Here is a 24686-nt window from a genome sequence, read left to right on the forward strand (position 1 = left end):
GAATTACTGGAACTATAAATATGCAAACAACCAAACAAGATGCATCCCAAAAACACCAGGAACTCTAATTAAAGAATTAATCACCTGATATGAATGTCCATATTTTCTCCCCTCACGTCATTCCAAACGTGTGTGTTGTCATTATGAGAATTTAAGAGCTTTCACGCTCCACAAAAAAAACCATAAAATGATCCTTGAAATATCATAACATGTCATAAACATCACAACAGTCATTCACAGATCGTCGTTCTCCTCCACTAAAGCTCTGGAAACTACTGCAGATTCTGAACTTTCTTGAGTTGTTATTAAATGTGATGCACCAGATTATTTTGCAATGATGGTGAGTATACACAATATTTCCAGAAGTGTTGCTCATAAGCTTTAATGCCATCCCATTCTCAATCCGTAGGGTTTAATATGGAGTCGCTCTAACAGCTCCAGCTCTTCTGGGAAGGCTTTCCTCAAGGGTTAGGAGTGTGTTTATGGGGATTCTTCATTTGTGATGTTGGACGAGAAGGCCTGGCTCTCAGTCTCCGCTCTAATTCATCCCAAAGGTGTTCTATCGGGTTGAGGTCAGGACTCAAGTTCCTCCACACCAAACTCCTCCTCATGTCTTTATGGAGACGCTTTGTGCACTGGTCAGTCATGCTGGGGCAGGAAGGGGCCGTCCCCAAACTGGGCCCACAAAGTTGGGAGCATGAAATTGTCCAAAATGTCTTGAAGCATTAAGAGTTCCTCTCACTGGAACTAACCCCTGAAAAACAACCCCACCCCATAACCCCCCCCCCTCCACCAAACTTCACACTTGGCACAATGCAGTCAGGCAAGTCAACCACCAAACCCAGACTCGTCCATGGGATTGTCAGACAGAGAAGCGTGATTGGTCACTCAGAGAACACATATCCACTGCTCTAGAGTCCAGTGGCGGCGCGCTTTACCCCACTGCATCCCACGCTTTGCATTGCACTTGGTGATGTAAGGCTTGGATGAGCTGCTCGGCCATGGAAACCCAGTCCATGAAGCTCTACACACTGTTCTTGAGCTCATCTGAAGGCCACATAAGTTTGGAGGTCTGGAGCTCTTGACTCTGCAGAAAGTTGGCCACTTCTGTGACCCTCAGCATGCGCTGACCCCGCTCTGTGACCCTCAGCATGCGCTGACCCCGCTCTGTGACCCTCAGCATGCGCTGACCCCGCTCTGTGACCCTCAGCATGCGCTGACCCCGCTCTGTGACCCTCAGCATGCGCTGACCCCGCTCTGTGACCCTCAGCATGCGCTGACCCCGCTCTGTGACCCTCAGCATGCGCTGACCCCGCTCTGTGACCCTCAGCATGCGCTGACCCCACTCTGTGACCCTCAGCATGCGCTGACCCCGCTCTGTGACCCTCAGCATGCGCTGACCCCGCTCTGTGACCCTCAGCATGCGCTGACCCCGCTCTGTGACCCTCAGCATGCGCTGACCCCACTCTGTGACCCTCAGCATGCGCTGACCCCACTCTGTGACCCTCAGCATGCGCTGACCCCACTCTGTGACCCTCAGCATGCGCTGACCCCGCTCTGTGACCCTCAGCATGCGCTGACCCCGCTCTGTGACCCTCAGCATGCGCTGACCCCGCTCTGTGACCCTCAGCATGCGCTGACCCCACTCTGTGACCCTCAGCATGCGCTGACCCCGCTCTGTGACCCTCAGCATGCGCTGACCCCGCTCTGTGACCCTCAGCATGCGCTGACCCCGCTTTGTGACCCTCAGCATGCGCTGACCCCGCTCTGTGACCCTCAGCATGCGCTGACCCCACTCTGTGGCTGAGTTGCTGTTGTTCCCAATCGCTTCCACTCTGTTATAATCCCACTAACAGTTGAGCGTGGAATATTTGGTTTCACTTTATTTTGATGGTCCCTTTAACACATTCTGTTGACTATAAATAACATTGCACCTACATGTCTACAAATTTTCATTAGAGTGTTAGTAGAGTATTAGTAGACTGGTAGGGTTAGGGTTAGAATAAGTTGACATGTACTTGCAAAGTTACTTATAGTCAGTAGAATGTCTGTTGGAGGACCATCATAATAAAGAGTTAGCAGACATTAAGCCGACAGTCTACTGATAATCTAATGAGAGTTAGTTGACATGTAGTTGCAAATTTACTTATAGTCAACATAATGTTCAAAAGGGACCATCAAAATAAAGTGTTACCGAATATTTAGTATAATATTTGGCCTTATTGCACAGGTGTCCACCGATCACGGCCCCACGCTGGAGTTCTCTGAGCTCCTGAGAGCGGCCCATTCTCTCACTAATGTGTGTAGAAGCGAACACACACACACACACTCCTGAGAGCGGCCCATTCTCTCACTAATGTGTGTAGAAGCGAACACACACACACACACACACACACACACACACACACACACACACACACTCCTGAAAGCGGCCCATTCTCTCACTAATGTGTGTAGAAGCGAACACACACACACACACTCCTGAGAGCGGCCCATTCTCTCACTAATGTGTGTAGAAGCGAACACACACACACACACACACACACACTCCTGAAAGCGGCCCATTCTCTCACTAATGTGTGTAGAAGCGAACACACACACACACACACACACACACACACTCCTGAAAGCGGCCCATTCTCTCACTAATGTGTGTAGAAGCGAACACACACACACACACTCCTGAGAGCGGCCCATTCTCTCACTAATGTGTGTAGAAGCGAACACACACACACAAACACACTCTTGAGAGCGGCCCATTCTCTCACTAATGTGTGTAGAAATAGCAAACCACAACCGTCCAATCAACTCCCCACAGACACACTCAAGCCCCGCCTACATCTGTTCTTGTTTGAGAAGCGCTTCCCTCAGATATGCATCACACTAGAGACAGAGCGTATTTAGGCCACGCCCACACCGGGGGGGGAAACAATCCAACACTCTCCATTGACTTTGTATTGCGTGAGGCGCCTCATTGTCATTTCGGACTTATAACAAAAAACAGAACAATGTCTAAAAGCTGATATGTGACAAAGTGTACAGCAAACAAGCTAAAAAACACAGAAATACGTTTTTATAAGCTGCCGAACCAAAAAAACGTTTAAGAAGATAAAAGTGGGCAATACAGCAGGAAGAATGGGTCGATTTTGGGATCCTGACACTCAGTATGCCTCAATATGTCTGTGTGTGCAGTAAATATGTTGTCACTGTGAAGTCAAATATCCAAATGTCAGTTTTATATGTTATATTTCCTGTCTCTGATTACGTTCCCTCTAGTCGCCGTAGTTCTCAGTGTAATATAACATGTCTCGCTCTGTCTCAATGGCCTGAATCCACTTTTTTGTCCTTAAACGCTCGTTTTTTGGGTCAACAGCTCATAAAAACTTCTGGGTTTTTGGTTGTGGGTTTTGTTTAGCTTGTTTGCTGTACACTTTGTCACATATCAGCTTTTAGACATTGTTCAGTTTTTTGTTATAAGTCAGAAATGACAAGGAGGCGCTTCACGCAATGCAAAGTCAATGGAGACGTTTTGATTGTTTTTCCCCCTGGTGGGCGTGGCCTTCAGATTGTGACGCGTGTCGCTCTGTCTCTATAGAGGAGAAAGGACTAAACTATCACAACTTCTGTCTCATGGAGACTTTATCAAACACCAGACTACATCCTGCACTCCTCTCTCTCTCTCTCACTCTCTCACTCTCTCACTCTCTCACTCTCTCACTCTCTCACTCTCTCACTCTCTCTCTCTCTCTCTCTCTCTCTCTCTCACTCTCTCTCTCTCTCTCTCTCTCTCTCTCTCTCACTCTCTCTCTCTCTCTCTCTCACTCTCTCTCTCTCTCTCTCTCTCCTCATCTGCCTCAGGCTTTCACCATCATGGACCAGAACAGAGACGGCTTCATCGATAAGAATGACCTGAGGGATACGTTCGCAGCTTTAGGTGGACAGTAATCATCTCTGCTATAGGTCAGTGTGGTTCTGCATTGTTGGCTGAAGAGTCTCTCTGACCTCTGACCTTTGCCTCCGCAGGCCGCCTGAACGTCAAGCAGGAGGAGCTGGAGCAGATGCTGAAGGAGGCTCCAGGACCCATTAACTTCACCGTCTTCCTCACCATGTTCGGGGAGAAGCTAAAAGGTAATGGTGGGGGAATATCAATGTGTCCGACAGGATTGTAAAAGCAGGGTCAGCTAACTCAGCACAGACCTTCAGACCTTCCACATTAAACTGCTGTCCATCCGTCCATCAACAAGCGGGCATGAAATCATACAGGGACTTTCCTTTTAAAGTCCCACTGAGTCATTTGATCCTACTGGAAATCATAATGGGTGTATGAGGAACTACATGTTCTGGAAGCTCTTCTATGATTCCCATCTTTTTGTCATCTCTCATACCAGTTTTCTATCGCTCTCTTATAAAAAACAGGTGCTGATGCCGAGGAGACCATCCTCAATGCCTTTAAAGTGTTCGACCCAGAGGGAAAGGGGACCTTGAGGAAGGATTTGTAAGTACCATTTAAAGTGACAGTTCACCCAAAACTGAAAATGACCCCATGATTTACTCTCCCTCAACTCATCCTAGGTGTGTATGACATTCTCCTCTCAGACGAACACAATCCTGACTCTTACACGCTTTATAATGGCAGTGAATGTTGGGTTATTTTTGAAGTCCATAAAAGTGCATCTATCCATCATAAAAGTGCATCCATCCATCATAAAAGTGCATCTATCCATCATAAAAGTGCATCCCTCCATCATAAAAGTGCATCTGTCCATCATAAAAGTGCATCTGTCCATCATAAAAGTGCATCTGTCCATCATTAAAGTGCATCTATCGATCATAAAAGCGCACCATCCATCATAAAAGTGCATCAATCATCATAAAAGTGCATCTATCATCATAAAAGTGCATCCATCCATCATAAAAGTGCATCTATCCATCATAAAAGTGCATCCCTCCGTCATAAAAGTGCATCTATCATCATAAAAGTGCATCCGTCCATCATAAAAGTGCATCTGTCCATCATAAAAGTGCATCCGTCCATCATAAAAGTGCATCTATCCATCATAAAAGTGCATCCGTCCATCATAAAAGTGCATCTGTCCATCATAAAAGTGCATCCATCCATCATAAAAGTGCATCCATCCATCATAAAAGTGCATCCGTCCATCATAAAAGTGCATCTATCCATCATAAAAGTGCATCCATCCATCATAAAAGCGCATCCATCCATCATAAAAGTGCATCCATCCATCATAAAAGCGCATCTATCCATCATAAAAGTGCATCCATCCATCATAAAAGTGCATCTATCCATCATAAAAGTGCATCCATCCATCATAAAAGTGCATCCGTCCATCATAAAAGTGCATCTATCCATCATAAAAGTGCATCCGTCCATCATAAAAGTGCATCTATCCATCATAAAAGTGCATCTATCCATCATAAAAGTGCATCCGTCCATCATAAAAGTGCATATATCCATCATAAAAGTGCATCTATCCATCATAAAAGTGCATCCGTCCATCATAAAAGTGCATCAATCATCATAAAAGTGCATCTTTCCATCATAAAAGTGCATATATCCATCATAAAAGTGCATCCGTCCATCATAAAAGTGCATCTATCCATCATAAAAGTGCATCCGTCCATCATAAAAGTGCATCTGTCCATCATAAAAGTGCATCTGTCCATCATAAAAGTGCATCAATCATCATAAAAGTGCATCTATCCATCATAAAAGTGCATCCGTCCATCATAAAAGTGCATCTGTCCATCATAAAAGTGCATCTTTCCATCATAAAAGTGCATCAATCATCATAAAAGTGCATCTATCCATCATAAAAGTGCATCCATCCATCATAAAAGTGCATCCGTCCATCATAAAAGTGCATCTGTCCATCATAAAAGTGCATCTATCCATCATAAAAGTGCATCCATCCATCATAAAAGTGCATCCGTCCATCATAAAAGTGCATCTATCCATCATAAAAGTGCATCTGTCCTTCATAAAAGTGCATCTGTCCATCATAAAAGTGCATCTGTCCTTCATAAAAGTGCATCTGTCCATCATAAAAGTGCATATATCATCATAAAAGTGCATCAATCCATCATAAAAGTGCATCTGTCCATCATAAAAGTGCATATATCATCATAAAAGTGCATCAATCCATCATAAAAGTGCATCTATCCATCATAAAAGTGCATCCATCCATCATAAAAGTGCATCTATCCATCATAAAAGTGCATCTGTTCATCATAAAAGTGCATATATCATCATAAAAGTGCATATATCATCATAAAAGTGCATCAATCCATCATAAAAGTGCATCTATCCATCATAAAAGTGCATCCATCCATCATAAAAGTGCATCAATCCATCATAAAAGTGCATCTGTCCATCATAAAAGTGCATCCATCCATCATAAAAGTGCATCAATCCATCATAAAAGTGCATCTGTCCATCATAAAAGTGCATATATCATCATAAAAGTGCATCAATCCATCATAAAAGTGCATCTATCCATCATAAAAGTGCATCCATCCATCATAAAAGTGCATCTATCCATCATAAAAGTGCATCTGTTCATCATAAAAGTGCATATATCATCATAAAAGTGCATATATCATCATAAAAGTGCATCAATCCATCATAAAAGTGCATCTATCCATCATAAAAGTGCATCCATCCATCATAAAAGTGCATCAATCCATCATAAAAGTGCATCTGTCCATCATAAAAGTGCATCCATCCATCATAAAAGTGCATCAATCCATCATAAAAGTGCATCTATCCATCATAAAAGTGCATCCATCCATCATAAAAGTGCATCCGTCCATCATAAAAGTGCATCTATCCATCATAAAAGTGCATCTGTCCTTCATAAAAGTGCATCTGTCCATCATAAAAGTGCATCTGTCCTTCATAAAAGTGCATCTGTCCATCATAAAAGTGCATATATCATCATAAAAGTGCATCAATCCATCATAAAAGTGCATCTGTCCATCATAAAAGTGCATATATCATCATAAAAGTGCATCAATCCATCATAAAAGTGCATCTATCCATCATAAAAGTGCATCCATCCATCATAAAAGTGCATCTATCCATCATAAAAGTGCATCTGTTCATCATAAAAGTGCATATATCATCATAAAAGTGCATATATCATCATAAAAGTGCATCAATCCATCATAAAAGTGCATCTATCCATCATAAAAGTGCATCCATCCATCATAAAAGTGCATCAATCCATCATAAAAGTGCATCTGTCCATCATAAAAGTGCATCCATCCATCATAAAAGTGCATCAATCCATCATAAAAGTGCATCTGTCCATCATAAAAGTGCATCTATCCATCATAAAAGTGCATATATCATCATAAAAGTGAAAGTCATACACACATAGGATGACTTGAGTGAGTAAATCATGGGGTAATCTTCATTAACCCTTTAAGCTACACAATACGATAAAAAACAACCAAATCTTTCTGTAAATCCAAAGATTCTGCTTTGTTTTGTGTGACTGAGATGCAGCACCGGCTGTTCATGTGTGAAGTGTTTGCCAGGAGTCATTTGATTATCTCAAAAGGTTAAACCGAAGTTGATCTCTCCTCACAGTTTGTCGCAGATGTTGACAACGCAAGCGGACAGATTTTCATCAGAAGAGGTTTGACATCTTGAGATGATTTGTGTAATGTCTTCAGCGTCTGTGATCATGTGTGTATTATATGTGAATGGAAGGCTGTCTGTAGGTGTTTAACATAACCCCTCGTTCCTCAGATGGAGCAGATGTTCAGCGCTTTTCCTCCAGATGCTGCTGGGAATCTGGACTATAAGAATCTGGTGTACATCATCACACACGGGGAAGAGAAGGACCAGGAGTGAGCCCTAAACATCAGCGCAGATCTACGTCTGCATAGATCATGCAACACTATATAAGCTGTCATTTCCAGCCCTGATTTAAACCAATAAACCAAATGAAAATGCATTGGTTTTGTGATTTTTTTTGAGGTTATAATGATACACCGTGTCTAATAAAACATCAAGTCAAGTTCTAGAGTTTCTAGAGCTGATGTTCAGCTAAATCAATCTCTCTTCATGAATGTCCTGTTATCACTGTAAAGCTGCTTTGACACGACCTGTGTTAAACAAAGCTCTTTATAAATGAACTTATGACTGTTCTTGTGTCTGGATGTTGTGTTCATATTATCTGTGTTCAGTGGCACTGAAGGAAAGCCCCTGGTAAAGAGAAAGCTCTAACACCACCTACTGTCTGCTCTGAGTAGTGCACTTACACAGCCACTAATGTCACATCTCACAAACATCTGCCTCACAACATCTGAGGCTAAACGAACATCCACTCGCCCACTTCTCACAGCCTTAAAACCATGTTTTATTATAACACATGTATAAATAAAGACTGGCACTGAACAAGCTTCAAAACAACATCACTTGCCAGGCATTTGCAGTGAAAGTGAACATTTTAGTGATACAGAAAAACAGAAGTGCTAAAATATATAGTCATAATTGATATGGCTAACACTTTACAATAAGGTTCATTAGTTAACATGAACTAATAACACAGGGTCCTGTGTTTTTGTTGAGAAGGTGAAGTCTTATTTAGACAAAAACAGTTATGTTGCGGCTGTTTTTGTTGATTTTAAGCGTGCGTTTGATACTGTGAATCACCTGAAGCTTTTGTCTAGACTGTCAACATTTAACTTTAGCAATCATACCGCTAAATGGATACAGTAATATCTATCAGATAGAAAACAATGTGTGCAAATAAAGAATAGTAAGTCACCCTATCTTCATTATACGCAAGGTGTCCCTCAGGGATCAATTTTAGGTCCCCTGCTATTTTCACTCTATGTAAATGACTTGCCCAATGTGTGTAAAAATGTGGACACGATTATGTATGCAGACGACACAGTAATTTTTACACAGGCCAAAAGTGCTGATGATGCAGTCCATCAGCTTTCATTAGCCTTACATGACTTACAAAAATGGCTGAACGATTCATGCCTGCACTCTAAACAAAAAGGCTCGTAATCATAGGGGAACCTTTTTTAGTGCTATATAGCACCAATTTTGGTGCTTCAGTGGTTCTTCAGTGGTTCTTCAGAGGTGCTATATAGCACCTTAGTCAAAGAACCGGTGAAGAACCTCTGAAGAACCGCTGAAGAACCACTGAAGCACCAAAATTGGTGCTATATAGCACTAAAAAAGGTTCCCCTATGATTACGAGCCAAGAACCATTTTTGGTGCCATATAGAACCTTTTTTTTTTTTGAGTGTGTGCCTTAATGTTAAAAAGACCGTGTCAATGTTTTTTAGTAAACCTAAAACAACCGTGGCCACAGTAAAAGTTCACTTGGGTGGACAAGAATTAATTGATGTTGAGGAATTTAAGTATTTGGGAGTGCTAATAGACTCGAAATTATCCTTTAAAAAACACGTCAAAAAAGTAGTGAAAACTGTAAATGTTAATATACGGAACTTTGACATGTTCGTACATCATTAACAGATACAGCAGCGATTACATTCCTGCACTCTATGATACTGGCTCATATTGAGTACTATCACAAATTGGTCCTATACGAGTCATGCTGCTATTGGGCCAATCGAAGTATGCTACAAAAGAGCACTGAAAATATTAGACAAGAAACCTTCGTCATATCACCATTGTCAAATTTTAGATAAATATATGTTTTTAAATTTTGCTAATTTCAAATTATTTAAATCAGCCTGTCTAATCTATAAGGTGATACATGGTCTGGCGCCTCCACCATTGAGTGATTTTATAAAACAAAAGTCTAGCACTGTTTCCGGGTCTTGAGTGACTAGAGCCACTGTGAGAGGTGATTGTGACTTGGCATTTAGGCGGACCGCCTTTTCACAGAATGTCCTGTCATATCAGGGAGTGAGTTTCTGGAATAGTATTGTCACTGTCAATGAGGGAAAGCACAAGTCTTCCTACCTTTAGGAGTAATTTAAAAGTGTGGCTGAGGGACACACAAATATGCGATCATGGTTAGTCAATCATTACCAGACGTAAAATAAGTGCATTATAAAAAGGGATACGATTATCAGTGTAATACGGATTGTGCAGTAAGAGTCAGTATAACATGGGTTGTGCAATAGGGGTCATGCGGGTCAGTGTAATGTCAGGGCATGTGCAAAATTGTGGTTTGTGCAATACAGTCGATGCTTTCCTGTTTTCTATATGTCCTTTGTTGTCCACTCTTGTTGTTATTGTTTGTTTTAACATGAGGTGATCAATGTTCTTGTCCTTGTGTATATAGTCTGTTTATAGTGTATCTGTATGTATTTATTAACTTGTGTGTAACACCAACCTGCGGGGGTCTGCAGATGGAAATTAGCCTAAGGCTATAATCTGGCATATTTACATTTGCGAAAATGTTCATTAATATGTATTGTCCCCTTTTATTTTTTTCAAAAAAAAAAAAAAAAAAAAAAAAAATGAACTGCACCTATAAAGCATTTATTTATCTTTGTTAATGGTAATTTCAACATTTACTAATGCATTATTAAAATATTATTAACATTAGTAAATGCACATGGACAAACCATGAACAGCTGTATGTTTATTAACTAACGTTAAGAAAAGATTAACTAATGCTGAACAGAGGTGTTGTTCATGGTTAGTTCATGTTAACTAAAGCATTAACTAATGTTAACTAATACAACCTTATTGTAAAGTGTTACCTTGATATGTGCATTTGTTTTTGTCACACCGTGTCAGCCGCAGGATATGAATACATTCAGGAGACAAAACATCAATTACAGTCATAACCTACAGTCATAACCCTAGTCATAACTTAACAGTCATAACCTTACAGTCATAACCCTATAGTCATAACCAACAGTCATAACCTAGAGTCATAACCTACAGTCATAACCTTACAGCCATAACCTTACAGTCATAACCAACAGTCATAACCAACAGTCATAACCTACAGTCATAACCAACAGTCATAACCAACAGTCATAACCAACAGTCATAACCTACAGTCATAACCTACAGTCATAACCCTACAGCCATAACCTTACAGTCATAACCCTACAGTCATAACCAACAGTCATAACCTACAGTCATAACCTACAGTCATAACCTACAGTCATAACCTACAGTCATAACCTTACACTCATAACCTACAGTCATAACCTTACAGTCATAACCTTACAGTCATAACCTTACAGTCATAACCTTACAGCCATAACCTTACAGCCATAACCTACAGTCATAACCTTACAGCCATAACCTTACAGCCATAACCTTACAGTCATAACCTTACAGCCATAACCTACAGTCATAACCTTACACTCATAACCTACAGTCATAACCTTACAGTCATAACCTTACAGCCATAACCTACAGTCATAACCTTACAGTCATAACCTTACAGTCATAACCTTACAGTCATAACCTTACAGCCATAACCTACAGTCATAACCTTACAGCCATAACCTTACAGCCATAAACTTACAGTCATAACCTTACAGTCATAACCTACAGTCATAACCTTACAGCCCTTACAGTTATAACCTTAAAGCCATAACCTACAGCCATAACCAACAGTCATAACCTACAGTCATAACCTACAGTCATAACCTTACAGTCATAACCTACAGTTATAACCTTACAACCATAACCTTACAGTCATAATCTACAGTCATAACCTTACAGTCATAACCTACAGTCATAACCTACAGTCAAAACCTACAGTCATAACCTACAGTCATAACCTACAGTCATAACCTTACAGTCATAACCTACAGTCATAACCTACAGTCATAACCTTACAGTCATAACCTACAGTCATAACCTTACAGTCATAACCTACAGTCATAACCTACAGTCAAAACCTTACAGCCATAACCTACAGTCATAACCTACAGTCATAACCTTACAGTCATAACCTACAGTCATAACCTACAGTCATAACCTACAGTCATAACCTTACAGTCATAACCTTACAGTCATAACCTACAGTCATAACCTTACAGCCATAACCTACAGTCATAACCTACAGTCATAACCTTACAGTCATAACCTACAGTCATAACCTACAGTCATAACCTACAGTCATAACCTTACAGTCATAACCTTACAGCCATAACCTTACAGTCATAACCTACAGTCATAACCTCACAGTCATAACCTTACAGCCATAACCTTACAGCCATAACCTTACAGCCATAAACTTACAGTCATAACTTTACAGTCAAAACCTACAGTCATAACCTACAGTCATAACCTTACAGTCATAACCTTACAGTCATAACCTACAGTCATAACCTTACAGTCATAACCTACAGTCATAACCTTACAGCCCTTACAGTCATAACCTTACAGCCATAACCTTACAGTCATAACCTTACAGTCATAACTTACAGTCATAACCTACAGTCATAACCTACAGTCATTCAATTCAATTCAATTCAATTAAAATGTATTTGTATAGCGCTTTTCACAATACACATTGTTTCAAAGTCATAACCTACATTCATAACCTACAGTCATAACCTACAGTCATAACCTTACAGTCATAACCTTACAGCCCTTACAGTCATAACCTTACAGCCATAACCTTACAGCCTTACAGTCATAACCTTACAGCCATAACCTTACAGCCATAACCTTACAGTCATAACCTACAGTCATAACCTTACAGCCCTTACAGTCATAACCTTACAGTCATAACCTTACAGTCATAACCTTACAGCCCTTACAGTCATAACCTTACAGCCATAACCTTACAGTCATAACCTTACAGCCCTTACAGTCATAACCTTACAGCCATAACCTTACAGTCATAACCTTACCTTACAGTCATAACCTTACAGCCATAACCTTACAGTCATAACCTTACAGTCATAACCTACAGTCATAACCTTACAGCCCTTACAGTCATAACCTTACAGCCATAACCTACAGCCATAACCAACAGTCATAACCTACAGTCATAACTTACAGTCATAACCTTACAGTCATAACCTACAGTTATAACCTTACAGTCATAACCTTACAGCCATAACCTTACAGTCATTACCTTACAGCCATAACCTTACAGTCATAACCTACAGTCATAACCTACAGTCAAAACCTTAGAGTCATAACCTACAGTCATAACCTACAGTCATAACCTTACAGTCATAACCTTACAGTCATAACCTTACAGTCATAACCTACAGTCATAACCTTACAGCCATAACCTTACAGTCATAACCTTACAGCCATAACCTACAGTCATAACCTACAGTCATAACCTAGTCATAACCTACAGTCATAACCTTACAGTCATAACCTACAGTCATAACCTACAGTCAAAACCTACAGTCATAACCTACAGTCATAACCTACAGTCATAACCTTACAGTCATAACCTACAGTCATAACCTACAGTCAAAACCTACAGTCATAACCTACAGTCATAACCTTACAGTCATAACCTACAGTCAAAACCTACAGTCATAACCTTACAGTCATAACCTACAGTCATAACCTACAGTCATAACCTACAGTCATAACCTTACAGTCATAACCTACAGTCATAACCTACAGTCAAAACCTTAGAGTCATTGTAGTAAAACGTTGTTTGTACGGGAAGAAGGAGGCGGGAACCGGCGAACAATAAACAAACTTTTAATTAAACAAACACAAACTAAAATGGCGGCGACAGCCCCTCGCGGACGACTGTCGCCTACAAACAAATAAACACAAAATGAAAATAAAAAGCTGCAGCCCCTCACGGACGACTGCAGTGAACACAAAATAAAACATAACACAAAACGTCCAGGCCTGGTCCTCTCTCGTCCCTCACTGTCGTCACTCCTCCTTTATACTCCCTCACTCCTCCGCAAGGGCCGAGATCGCTGCGGCGCGCAGCTGGCGCTCATCCTCTCTGATGAGCGCCGCCTCGTCCCGCCCTCACGGTCCCTCGGCCTCGCTGCTCGCCACAGTCATAACCTACAGTCATAACCTTAGAGTCATAACCTACAGTCATAACCTTACAGCCCTTACAGTCATAACCTTAGAGTCATAACCTACAGTCATAACCTTACAGCCCTTACAGTCATAACCTTACAGTCATAACCTTACAGCCCTTACAGTCATAACCTTACAGCCATAACCTACAGTCATAACCTACAGTCATAACCTTACAGCCCTTACAGTCATAACCTACAGTCATAACTTTACAGTCATAACCTACATTCATAACCTACAGTCATAACCTTACAGTCATAACCTTACAGCCCTTACAGTCATAACCTTACAGCCATAACCTTACAGTCATAACCTTACAGTCATAACCTACAGTCATAACCTTACAGCCATAACCTACAGCCATAACCAACAGTCATAACCTACAGTCATAACCTACAGTCATAACCTTACAGTCATAACCTACAGTTATAACCTTACAGTCATAACCTTACAGCCATAACCTTACAGTCATTACCTTACAGCCATAACCTTACAGTCATAACCTACAGTCATAACCTACAGTCATAACCTTACAGTCATAACCTTACAGCCATAACCTTACAGTCATAACCTACAGTCATAACCTACAGTCATAACCTAAAGTCATAACCCTACAGTCATAACCTTACAGCCATAACCTTACAGCCATAACTTTACAGTCATAACCTTACAGCCATAACCTTATTTAACTGTAGTATAAAAAGATAATTATAATGTGAATGCTTGGCTAAAGAGATGCGTCTTTAATCTAGTTTTAAACTGGGACAGCGAGTCTGAACCTCGAACAATATCAGGAAGACTATTCCAGAGTTTAGGAGCTAAATGTGAAAAAGCCCTCCCTCCTTTAGTGGACTTAGATATCCTTGGAATGACCAGAAGCCTAGAGTTTAGTGATCTTAAAGAGCGCGATGGATTGTAGGGCGATAGAAGATCCGTTAGATACACTGGAGCTAAACCATTTTATAGTCATAACCTACAGTCATAACCTTACAGCCCTTACAGTCATAACCTACAGTCATAACCTACAGTCATAACCTTACAGTAATAACCTACAGCCATAACCTACAGTCATAACCTACAGTCATAACCTTATAGTCATAACTTTACAGCCCTTACAGTCATAACCTTACAGCCATAACCTTACAGTCATAACCTTACAGTCATAACCTACAGTCATAACCTTACAGCCCTAACAGTCATAACCTTACAGCCATAACCTTACAGTCATAACCTTAGAGTCATAACCTACAGTCATAACCTTACAGTCATAACCTTAGTCATAACCTACAGCCATAACCAACAGTCATAACCTTACAGTCATAACCTTACAGTCATAACCTTAGAGTCATAACCTACAGTCATAACCTTACAGCCCTTACAGTCATAACCTTACAGTCATAACCTTACACCCATAACCTTACAGTCATAACCTTACAGTCATAACCTACAGTCATAACCTTACAGTCATAACCTTACAGCCATAACTTTACAGTCATAACCTACAGTCATAACCTTACAGTCATAACCTACAGTCATAACCTACAGTCATAACCTTACAGCCCTTACAGTCATAACCTTACAGCCATAACCTACAGTCATAACCTACAGTCATAACCTTACAGCCCTTACAGTCATAACCTACAGTCATAACTTTACAGTCATAACCTACATTCATAACCTACAGTCATAACCTACAGTCATAACCTTACAGTCATAACCTTACAGCCCTTACAGTCATAACCTTACAGCCATAACCTTATTTAACTGTAGTATAAAAAGATAATTATAATGTGAATGCTTGGCTAAAGAGATGCGTCTTTAATCTAGTTTTAAACTGGGACAGCGAGTCTGAACCTCGAACAATATCAGGAAGACTATTCCAGAGTTTAGGAGCTAAATGTGAAAAAGCCCTCCCTCCTTTAGTGGACTTAGATATCCTTGGAATGACCAGAAGCCTAGAGTTTAGTGATCTTAAAGAGCGCGATGGATTGTAGGGCGATAGAAGATCCGTTAGATACACTGGAGCTAAACCATTTTATAGTCATAACCTACAGTCATAACCTTACAGCCCTTACAGTCATAACCTACAGTCATAACCTACAGTCATAACCTTACAGTAATAACCTACAGCCATAACCTACAGTCATAACCTACAGTCATAACCTTATAGTCATAACTTTACAGCCCTTACAGTCATAACCTTACAGCCATAACCTTACAGTCATAACCTTACAGTCATAACCTACAGTCATAACCTTACAGCCCTAACAGTCATAACCTTACAGCCATAACCTTACAGTCATAACCTTAGAGTCATAACCTACAGTCATAACCTTACAGTCATAACCTTACAGTCATAACCTACAGCCATAACCAACAGTCATAACCTTACAGTCATAACCTTACAGTCATAACCTTACAGTCATAACCTTAGAGTCATAACCTACAGTCATAACCTTACAGCCCTTACAGTCATAACCTTACAGTCATAACCTTACACCCATAACCTTACAGTCATAACCTTACAGTCATAACCTACAGTCATAACCTTACAGTCATAACCTTACAGCCATAACTTTACAGTCATAACCTACAGTCATAACCTTACAGTCATAACCTACAGTCATAACCTACAGTCATAACCTTACAGCCCTTACAGTCATAACCTTACAGCCATAACCTATAGTCATAACCTACAGTCATAACCTTACAGCCCTTACAGTCATAACCTACAGTCATAACTTTACAGTCATAACCTACATTCATAACCTACAGTCATAACCTACAGTCATAACCTTACAGTCATAACCTTACAGCCCTTACAGTCATAACCTTACAGCCATAACCTTACAGCCATAACCTTACAGTCATAACCTTACAGTCATAACCTACAGTCATAACCTTACAGCCCTTACAGTCATAACCTTACAGCCCTTACAGTCATAACCTTACAGCCATAACCTTACAGTCATAACCTTACAGTCATAACCTACAGTCATAACCTTACAGCCCTTACAGTCATAACCTTACAGCCATAACCTACAGCCATAACCAACAGTCATAACCTACAGTCATAACCTACAGTCATAACCTTACAGTCATAACCTACAGTTATAACCTTACAGTCATAACCTTACAGCCATAACCTTACAGTCATAACCTACAGTCATAACCTACAGTCAAAACCTTACAGTCATAACCTACAGTTATAACCTTACAGTCATAACCTTACAGCCATAACCTTACAGCCATTACCTTACAGCCATAACCTTACAGTCATAACCTACAGTCATAACCTACAGTCATAACCTTAGAGTCATAACCTACAGTCATAACCTACAGTCATAACCTTACAGCCATAACCTTACAGCCATAACCTTACAGTCATAACCTTACAGTCATAACCTTACAGTCATAACCTTACAGCCATAACCTACAGCCATAACCAACAGTCATAACCTACAGTCATAACCTACAGTCATAACCTTACAGTCATAACCTACAGTCATAACCTTACAGCCATAACCTTACAGCCATAACCTTACAGTCATAACCTACAGTCATAACCTACAGTCATAACCTACAGTCATAACCTACAGTCATAACCTACAGTCATAACCTTACCGTTATGGACAGAGAGTGGAATGTGCTGTCCACTACACTGTGATTTCATGCATGTTTCATTTTCAACAAATAAATCTATGTTTGGTACTTTACTTCATATTTTGAGTGACTTCATTAATATAATGTTGTAGTAAACATGTTCATTTTTTACAATTAAATGGTGTGTGTATTATCTTGAGTAATGTTTACTAGGCTTTTTAGATGTGTGCCTTTTCGAAATACTTTAAGTAAAAATTATTTAAAAGACTAAACAATTGGATTTGGCTGTTGCAAAAACACAAATGTTCATGACAGACGCCATTTTCATGCGTGACAGGACTGAATTTGCACTGCTGGCAACCCAAAGACACTAAAAAAAGGTAAAAATGACATTAAATATGAATATAAATATATACATTACCTTTGTAAAAAAAATTAAGTACTGTGTTTTGCACTGTTGCATTGTAATTTCAAAGTGAATAAATGTTTTAGATGCTGGTTTACTGTTGCATGGTAAAAATGCAGAAAATAATTGATAGAAAATGCATTAAAAAAATAAAAGTAGCTTGGAAAAAAGTAATTTAATGTGTGGCTTACAAGGAGACATGTGTAAACATTCCTTAAAAGATTATGTTGGATAAACTTAAAACTATAATTTTCTAAATTGAGTTGCCATTACTTAAGAATCCAAGCTGAAAACATGCACAGTCTAATAGTATAAACACAAATAAAATGAGTTTAAAATACTCAAAAAGCTCAATTTTATTGAGTAAAACGGGGTACAGTATTTTTTACAGTGATAATGTAACCTGCTATGAAAGCGCTGAAAATCAACTAAAACACAGACTGCTTCTCAAAATCAGGTATGCCAATATTATTTATTGATCAATAATAGCCATTATGAAACTTTACAAATGTAATATATATTAATAAATAAGTTCTAAATTGTATTTTAGATGCCTTATCTGTAATTTGTGTTGAAACAAATCCTTAAAATATAAGCATTGGTTTTAGTGCAAAAAAGTAATTAGATTGCAATATAATTATTATATCAATTGCTATAAAATAATTTGTAACTAGTTAAAATGAGAATATTTGATTTCTGTTATAACATCTGTGCAGCAGGTGCACTGAAATTTCTTGCATTTAATGTTCTTATATTTAAATTTGCCAGTTATGCGCATGTGCTGTACTTAGAATTTACTTAAAATAGTGTGTTTAGAATTTGTTTATTATTATTAATGAGAGCACTAATTGTAGTCTTTGAAAATAATTCCAAGGTCCTTGAAAGTACTGGAATTTAATTTTGCATTATCTCTACAAACAATAACAAAGGTGTTCTCATTTAGCCCTTTACATGTCACCCCCTTTTTGAGCATTTCGTGAAAATGCACTACCCAAACTTAATGGTTGTAATTCATGAACCCTTTGGACTAAAGACTTATGGTTGGTCTCTTTTAAAAGAAGACACTTGGCAGATTATTGCTGAAGTGGAAAAAAATTATAGAATTAAATTATATAAAAGTTATTGAAATTTAAGTTTATTGTTATAAAAATATAATAAAATACATATTTTTTATTTTATTAAAAAATATATAAATTAATATAGGTTTCAGCCTAAAAAAGACAGAAAGTCAAAGCCAAAATTCTAACCAAGTTGTGTTAAAAATTTTAGGTCAAAAACTCAAAAAATTAGTTTTCTGTAAGACTTTTAGCTGCATAACCTCCAAAAATCCACTAGGGGTTAGACACACCATATTGATGATTACTAAAGGTCCTATACTTGTTCTGGCAGATATTCTCTATATATAATATTTTCTGAATATTTTTGGCTAAATACTAGAATCAATGTTTAGGTTATGAACTTTTAGTATGGAAATCAAAGTTTGAATGATTAAAAGTGTGGTTGTTGACTAGATTAGGATTTAATAGTAATATAGTGAAGTAAATGTAGAATGCCCGTATACGGGCAAGTGACCGTTAAGGGGTTAACACTTTTTGTTGTTGTTGTTCCAAACTTGTATGACTTTGTTAGACCTTAAAGTTGATGTTCCTTATTCACCACTCACTCTCTTTGGTTCAAAAACGTGAATGGTGAATAAGGAACATTATGCTTAATATCTCCTAACACTTTCCTCAACAGAGGAAAGAAAGTCACAGGTTTAGATGGGAATAACGCAAGGATGAGTAAATGACAGATTTTTCTCTTTTGTGAACGACCTCTATCCTATTTCTTTTGTGAATAAATACAATGAGTGACTAAATTTGTGTGTAGTATAAATAATTAGGCCCACATATGTTAATGTGGTTTTATTTTTAATGTGGCTTGTAAAAAGTGTTAGTAATGAGCTGAATATTCAGATTTATATGGAAGGATATCGCGGACAATTTTCAAAAGGAATTGCAAATGGTATTTGCAATTGCGTTTTCAATTTGTGGACGCATAATATGTGACACAATCCAAACGCAATTGCAAATCGCGCATTACCATTTGCATTTTCGTTTACGCAAACGCACAACGACTGCCAAATTTCAAATGGAAAAGCAAAGTCTGTTTGCAATTGCATTTCCAATGTCTTGCAAGTTATGACCCTGCCATTTGGGAATAGCAATAGAAAATCACCTATTTGCTCTTTCATTTCCTTCGTGTCCTGCCACAACCTGCACAAAATTCAAATGGAATCGCAATCCTCTTTGCGTTTGCATTTCCGATGCCTAACACAGTCAACTGTCAATCAGGCTTGAGGGCGGGGTTTATTGATGTAGTCGGAAAGTAGGCCACGCCCTCAAGTGGTGGAAAACGGGGGATTTGGCTATTTTTGTAATAAAAAACAAGTTTAAACTCTTTAGTTCAAACAAAGTCAAAATGCAGAACTGATTGTATGTTCACCTGCAACCAGAAAAAAAAACAGCAAATAAGAAGTGACATGACTGCATTCGGTAGGCTATAGCCTATATCAGACGAATATCATCATATTGCACCCGACACAGTAAATTATCATGATGAGTTAAAATCAGAAAATCTATAGAAACTTGACATGATGTGAGTTGTGTGTTGTCCATACGATTCTGTGCTCAAGAGCCAAGCGATCAAAAAAGAAAAGAAAACTACATTAGTGACATTCAATCGCAGTTCATGTTCGTTTCGTAGCCTACCTCCTCTGATGATCTGATTTTCTTCTTCATTTCATTTTATTCAACATTATTATTTTCATCATATGTAGCCTATTCCTATTCATTGAACTATATTTGTATCTTTATTTTGACATTTAACAGATTTGACAGAACAGCTCAACAACAGAACCTGGATTCACACAAATTTTCACGCACCTGCAGCGTTTCTGACAACAGAGAAAAACTGAAATAATATATAATAAAGTAATATAAATAAAAAGCATAAAATAAATAAATACTACATAGCCTATTTCTCACTTATTCTAAATAATTAATACATTAAGATGACAAAACGAAAAACTACTAAATCAGATTGAATCTTAGGCTAAGAACCGGCATTTTTTTCTCATCAGATTAATTTAAAATTTTTCACTTTGAGGTCCGGTTATAAATTTATGTGTGTGCAGTGCACGCACACAGTGCTTACATCTACTGTGTTTATGTGAATACTCGACTTGGTATTTTGATATAGCCTATTTCTGTGTTTATTTGGCCGTTTGGGCACGCTTGTCCGTGTTGCGCTCGGAACACGCGCACAGCATCCTGTGAGTAATTCAGTTGTCTTTCGTGACTTATCACGCTTTTATTATTTATTTTCGTCAACTGAAATCTACACGGATTATCATAAATACAACACATTTATTTATCACAAGGATCTCCGCGGCAAAACCGAAAGTACCAGCTGGTGAAATCTTTCAAAATGTCTTTTTGCCCCAGGTTCAATAAAAGGATAGGCCTATTTTAAAAGATTATAGGCCTATATTATATATTAAACTGATTTTTAAACCGAATTTAGCATATTTTGCTTTAACCATGCAGCAAAAAAATTAAATAAAAATTTCAAACCTTAAAAAAATAAATAAATAAATATATATACACATTTTAAACCGTTTAACTGTATATTAATCTGTCAAAATTCTTACTTTTGGTCAACGGTTAAAGCATCCCTATCTTAATTGCTTCTTGACAATTTGCTTGCAACCAGAGCAGTCTTCTTTTGGTTTCTTTTTGTTTGGTTGGCAGGTGATAAATAGTCTATTTCCAGGTATTTGGCTTTGTTTGAAGTGCAAAAAACTACACAGTAGTTTTATGACTTTTTTTGTTGTTTTTGCTAAATAGACACATTGGATATTTCTCCCCATGTTCTTAGGAATGAATAATGATGAAAAAGTCCTTGGTTTTCTACCACTTGAGGGCGTGGCCTACTTTCCGACTACATCAATAAACCCCGCCCTCAAGCCTGATTGACAGTTGACTGTGTTAGGCATCGGAAATGCAAACGCAAAGAGGATTGCGATTCCATTTGAATTTTGTGCAGGTTGTGGCAGGACACGAAGGAAATGAAAGAGCAAATAGGTGATTTTCTATTGCTATTCCAAAATGGCAGGGTCATAACTTGCAAGACATTGGAAATGCAATTGCAAACAGACTTTGCTTTTCCATTTGAAATTTGGCAGTCGTTGTGCGTTTGCGTAAACGAAAATGCAAATGGTAATGCGCGATTTGCAATTGCGTTTGGATTGTGTCACATATTATGCGTCCACAAATTGAAAACGCAATTGCAAATACCATTTGCAATTCCTTTTGAAAATTGTCCGCGATATCCTTCCATAGATTTACAGAAATATTGTAACCTGTGACAGTCACAAGCCTATGACAAATTATAAAGAGATCAATAAAAAAACAATCTATTTATCTTACTGTAGTTATAATATTTTATATTAGTCATTTTTCAAAGATAACAGTATATTAAAAAAAAAAAACTTTTTGATGACAGCATGTGTGAAGTGAAGAACCAGTTTGGACGTTATAAATAGGGGAGTTTGTCACGCATGTTTTAACCCTTTCCTCACATGCCAGGATGAAGAAACTTACTGTATTTACTAGTTGCCATATCAACATTATTTCGAGAAAAAATAGTGGCAAAATTAAAAAAATCTCTGGAAGATATCACTGAACATTTATTTAACCATAGCACAAGTACATTTCTTAAGTTTAGTTTTCATCTCTTTGTTTTTGTGTTTATTTAACATAAGACAAATCTGATAATATTGTAATCTTATATCAGTTATTGAACAGTTGAGATGTTGTTTAATGCGGATCTAGAAGACATGAGCTGTGATTTACATCAGTTGTGCAGGTGGTGTGTGTGTGTTAACACTGCGTTACAATCAGCCCCTATTAGAAATACAACATTATATTCTATACTTTTATGAATTATTTTGAGAAACCATTAGAAAAGGGTGAATAATGACTGAGAGTTAATGTTCAGAAATTATTCATTATTATTATGTTTTGAGTATTAAGTGATGTGTTGGTTGTCAAACTCAAAAATCAGTATATTTTTAATGATTAAAAAAAAAATGCCATTATTTTATTTTAAAAAGTTAATAATTATATTTTGTTGACAAAATATTTTAGTTTGTCTTGGATATGTTTTTTGATTATAACAGGTCACATTTTAAGCTGTTATTTGCTCATGTTATAATGTCCTCCACCTATGGGGCATGTTGTCACACTTCACTTCCATTCTTTCGGGGTAAATCAGGAAAAAATTAAACACTGTATTAATGAAACAAAACCACATAATTGTACTAGACATGCGTGCAATTAATGTGGGAAAAAATAAATACTCTGAACCCCAAGAGGATTTACACAAACTGAGAAAGTCAAAAAGCGTTAGGTTGTGCCCGCTCTCTCCTACGTTTCTGCAACGTTGAGGAAAAAACGTATTTATAACGTGAAAAAAATCCGCCATCTGTCTTATTGAATACGTAGGATAAAAACGTTATCACGACCTTTTCACAACGTGAAAAAAAGTTTTTACAACGTTGCTGTTTTTTCTCCGCTCTGATAAAGAGGGCCTAGTGTCAGCTAATGAGCCCTGCACTGCGCCTGCGCGAACACTAGATGGCGGCACACACACACACACACACACACACCTCAGGATCATGAAGGACCACACATGACAGGTTAAGGCTTCCGCAGAGCTGACCTGAGATCAGACATCAGGAGCTCATGTGTCCCAGTGTGGCTGCTGATGCATATCCCTCCTCAAATGCTCTATTCTCAACCATAAATACACATTAAACTATAAAAAATATATAATTGTTTATAACCAGAATCTGAATATCTAAAGTGGCTTTTTTGTATTTCACCAAGAGGCTGATATACAAATAGACGCTGGCCAATTATATCACCACAAAAACACAAATAGAGCAACTTATTAATATAATGTACTTTGACTCATGAATATTAATAAGATATTCTTTACCTTAGAGAATATGTTTTGCACTCACATGTGAATATCCAAGAATAGGTGTGTATTGTTATTATTATTATAAACATGACAAATCAAAATGTTATTTTTAATATGTAATTTATTCTGAAGTCCATTTGAACTTGATATTTTATGACTGAACTCTAAGGCCTGTGTATGTATATCTCCATTAAACTATGATCATAATACACAGTAATAATACTGCATTACATTCATAACCGCATCAAAGGAAACTACAGAAAGAAGAAATAAATAAACTCAAAATATACATCCGTTTCAGTTCTTTCATAAATCCTGATTGACATTCATCAATTATGGGATCATAATCTGCTAATATTCGTGCAAACATGTTTATTGTAGCACAATCAGACTATTCTAAAAAAAAAAAAAAGGGCTTTGGTAATAAAGTTATCAAACCTGGTCTCAGTGAATAACATCGTCTCTAAATACAGCTAACACAAATATTATTAATTAAATATTCGCACAACTAAACCACCGAGTGACGTATTGTCTTTGAAAATACAGTGAAATGCTTAAAGAATAACATCTGTCGTGATGTTTGTGTGTGTGTGTGTGTGTGTGTGTGTGTGTCCGCCATTACAGGCCCGCGGGTTGCGTAACGGC

The 24686-nt window shown here is 38.2% G+C and overlaps 1 protein-coding gene across 2 annotated transcripts in view; it reads left to right on the plus strand.

The window, feature by feature from the left end:
• Positions 1-8174, plus strand: part of myl2b (myosin, light chain 2b, regulatory, cardiac, slow) — a 14189-nt gene extending 6015 nt beyond the window's left edge. The window contains exons 1-6 of one of the 2 annotated variants that reach the window (XM_079827045.1): positions 410-572; positions 3859-3934; positions 4024-4128; positions 4417-4495; positions 7613-7661; positions 7775-7981. In XM_079827045.1, coding sequence (XP_079683171.1) covers positions 3871-3934; positions 4024-4128; positions 4417-4495; positions 7613-7661; positions 7775-7879 — 402 coding nt within the window. In that variant the 5' untranslated portion in view covers positions 410-572; positions 3859-3870 and the 3' untranslated portion in view covers positions 7880-7981. Of the gene's footprint in view, positions 1-409; positions 573-3858; positions 3935-4023; positions 4129-4416; positions 4496-7612; positions 7662-7774 lie in introns of those variants that run through there. The other variant, XM_079827044.1, reaches the window with a different exon arrangement.
• The last annotated feature ends 16512 nt before the right edge of the window (positions 8175-24686 follow it).

This window comes from Gobio gobio (genome assembly GCF_949357685.1).
Source record: "Gobio gobio genome assembly, chromosome: 10".
Classification (NCBI taxonomy): domain Eukaryota; kingdom Metazoa; phylum Chordata; class Actinopteri; order Cypriniformes; family Gobionidae; genus Gobio; species Gobio gobio.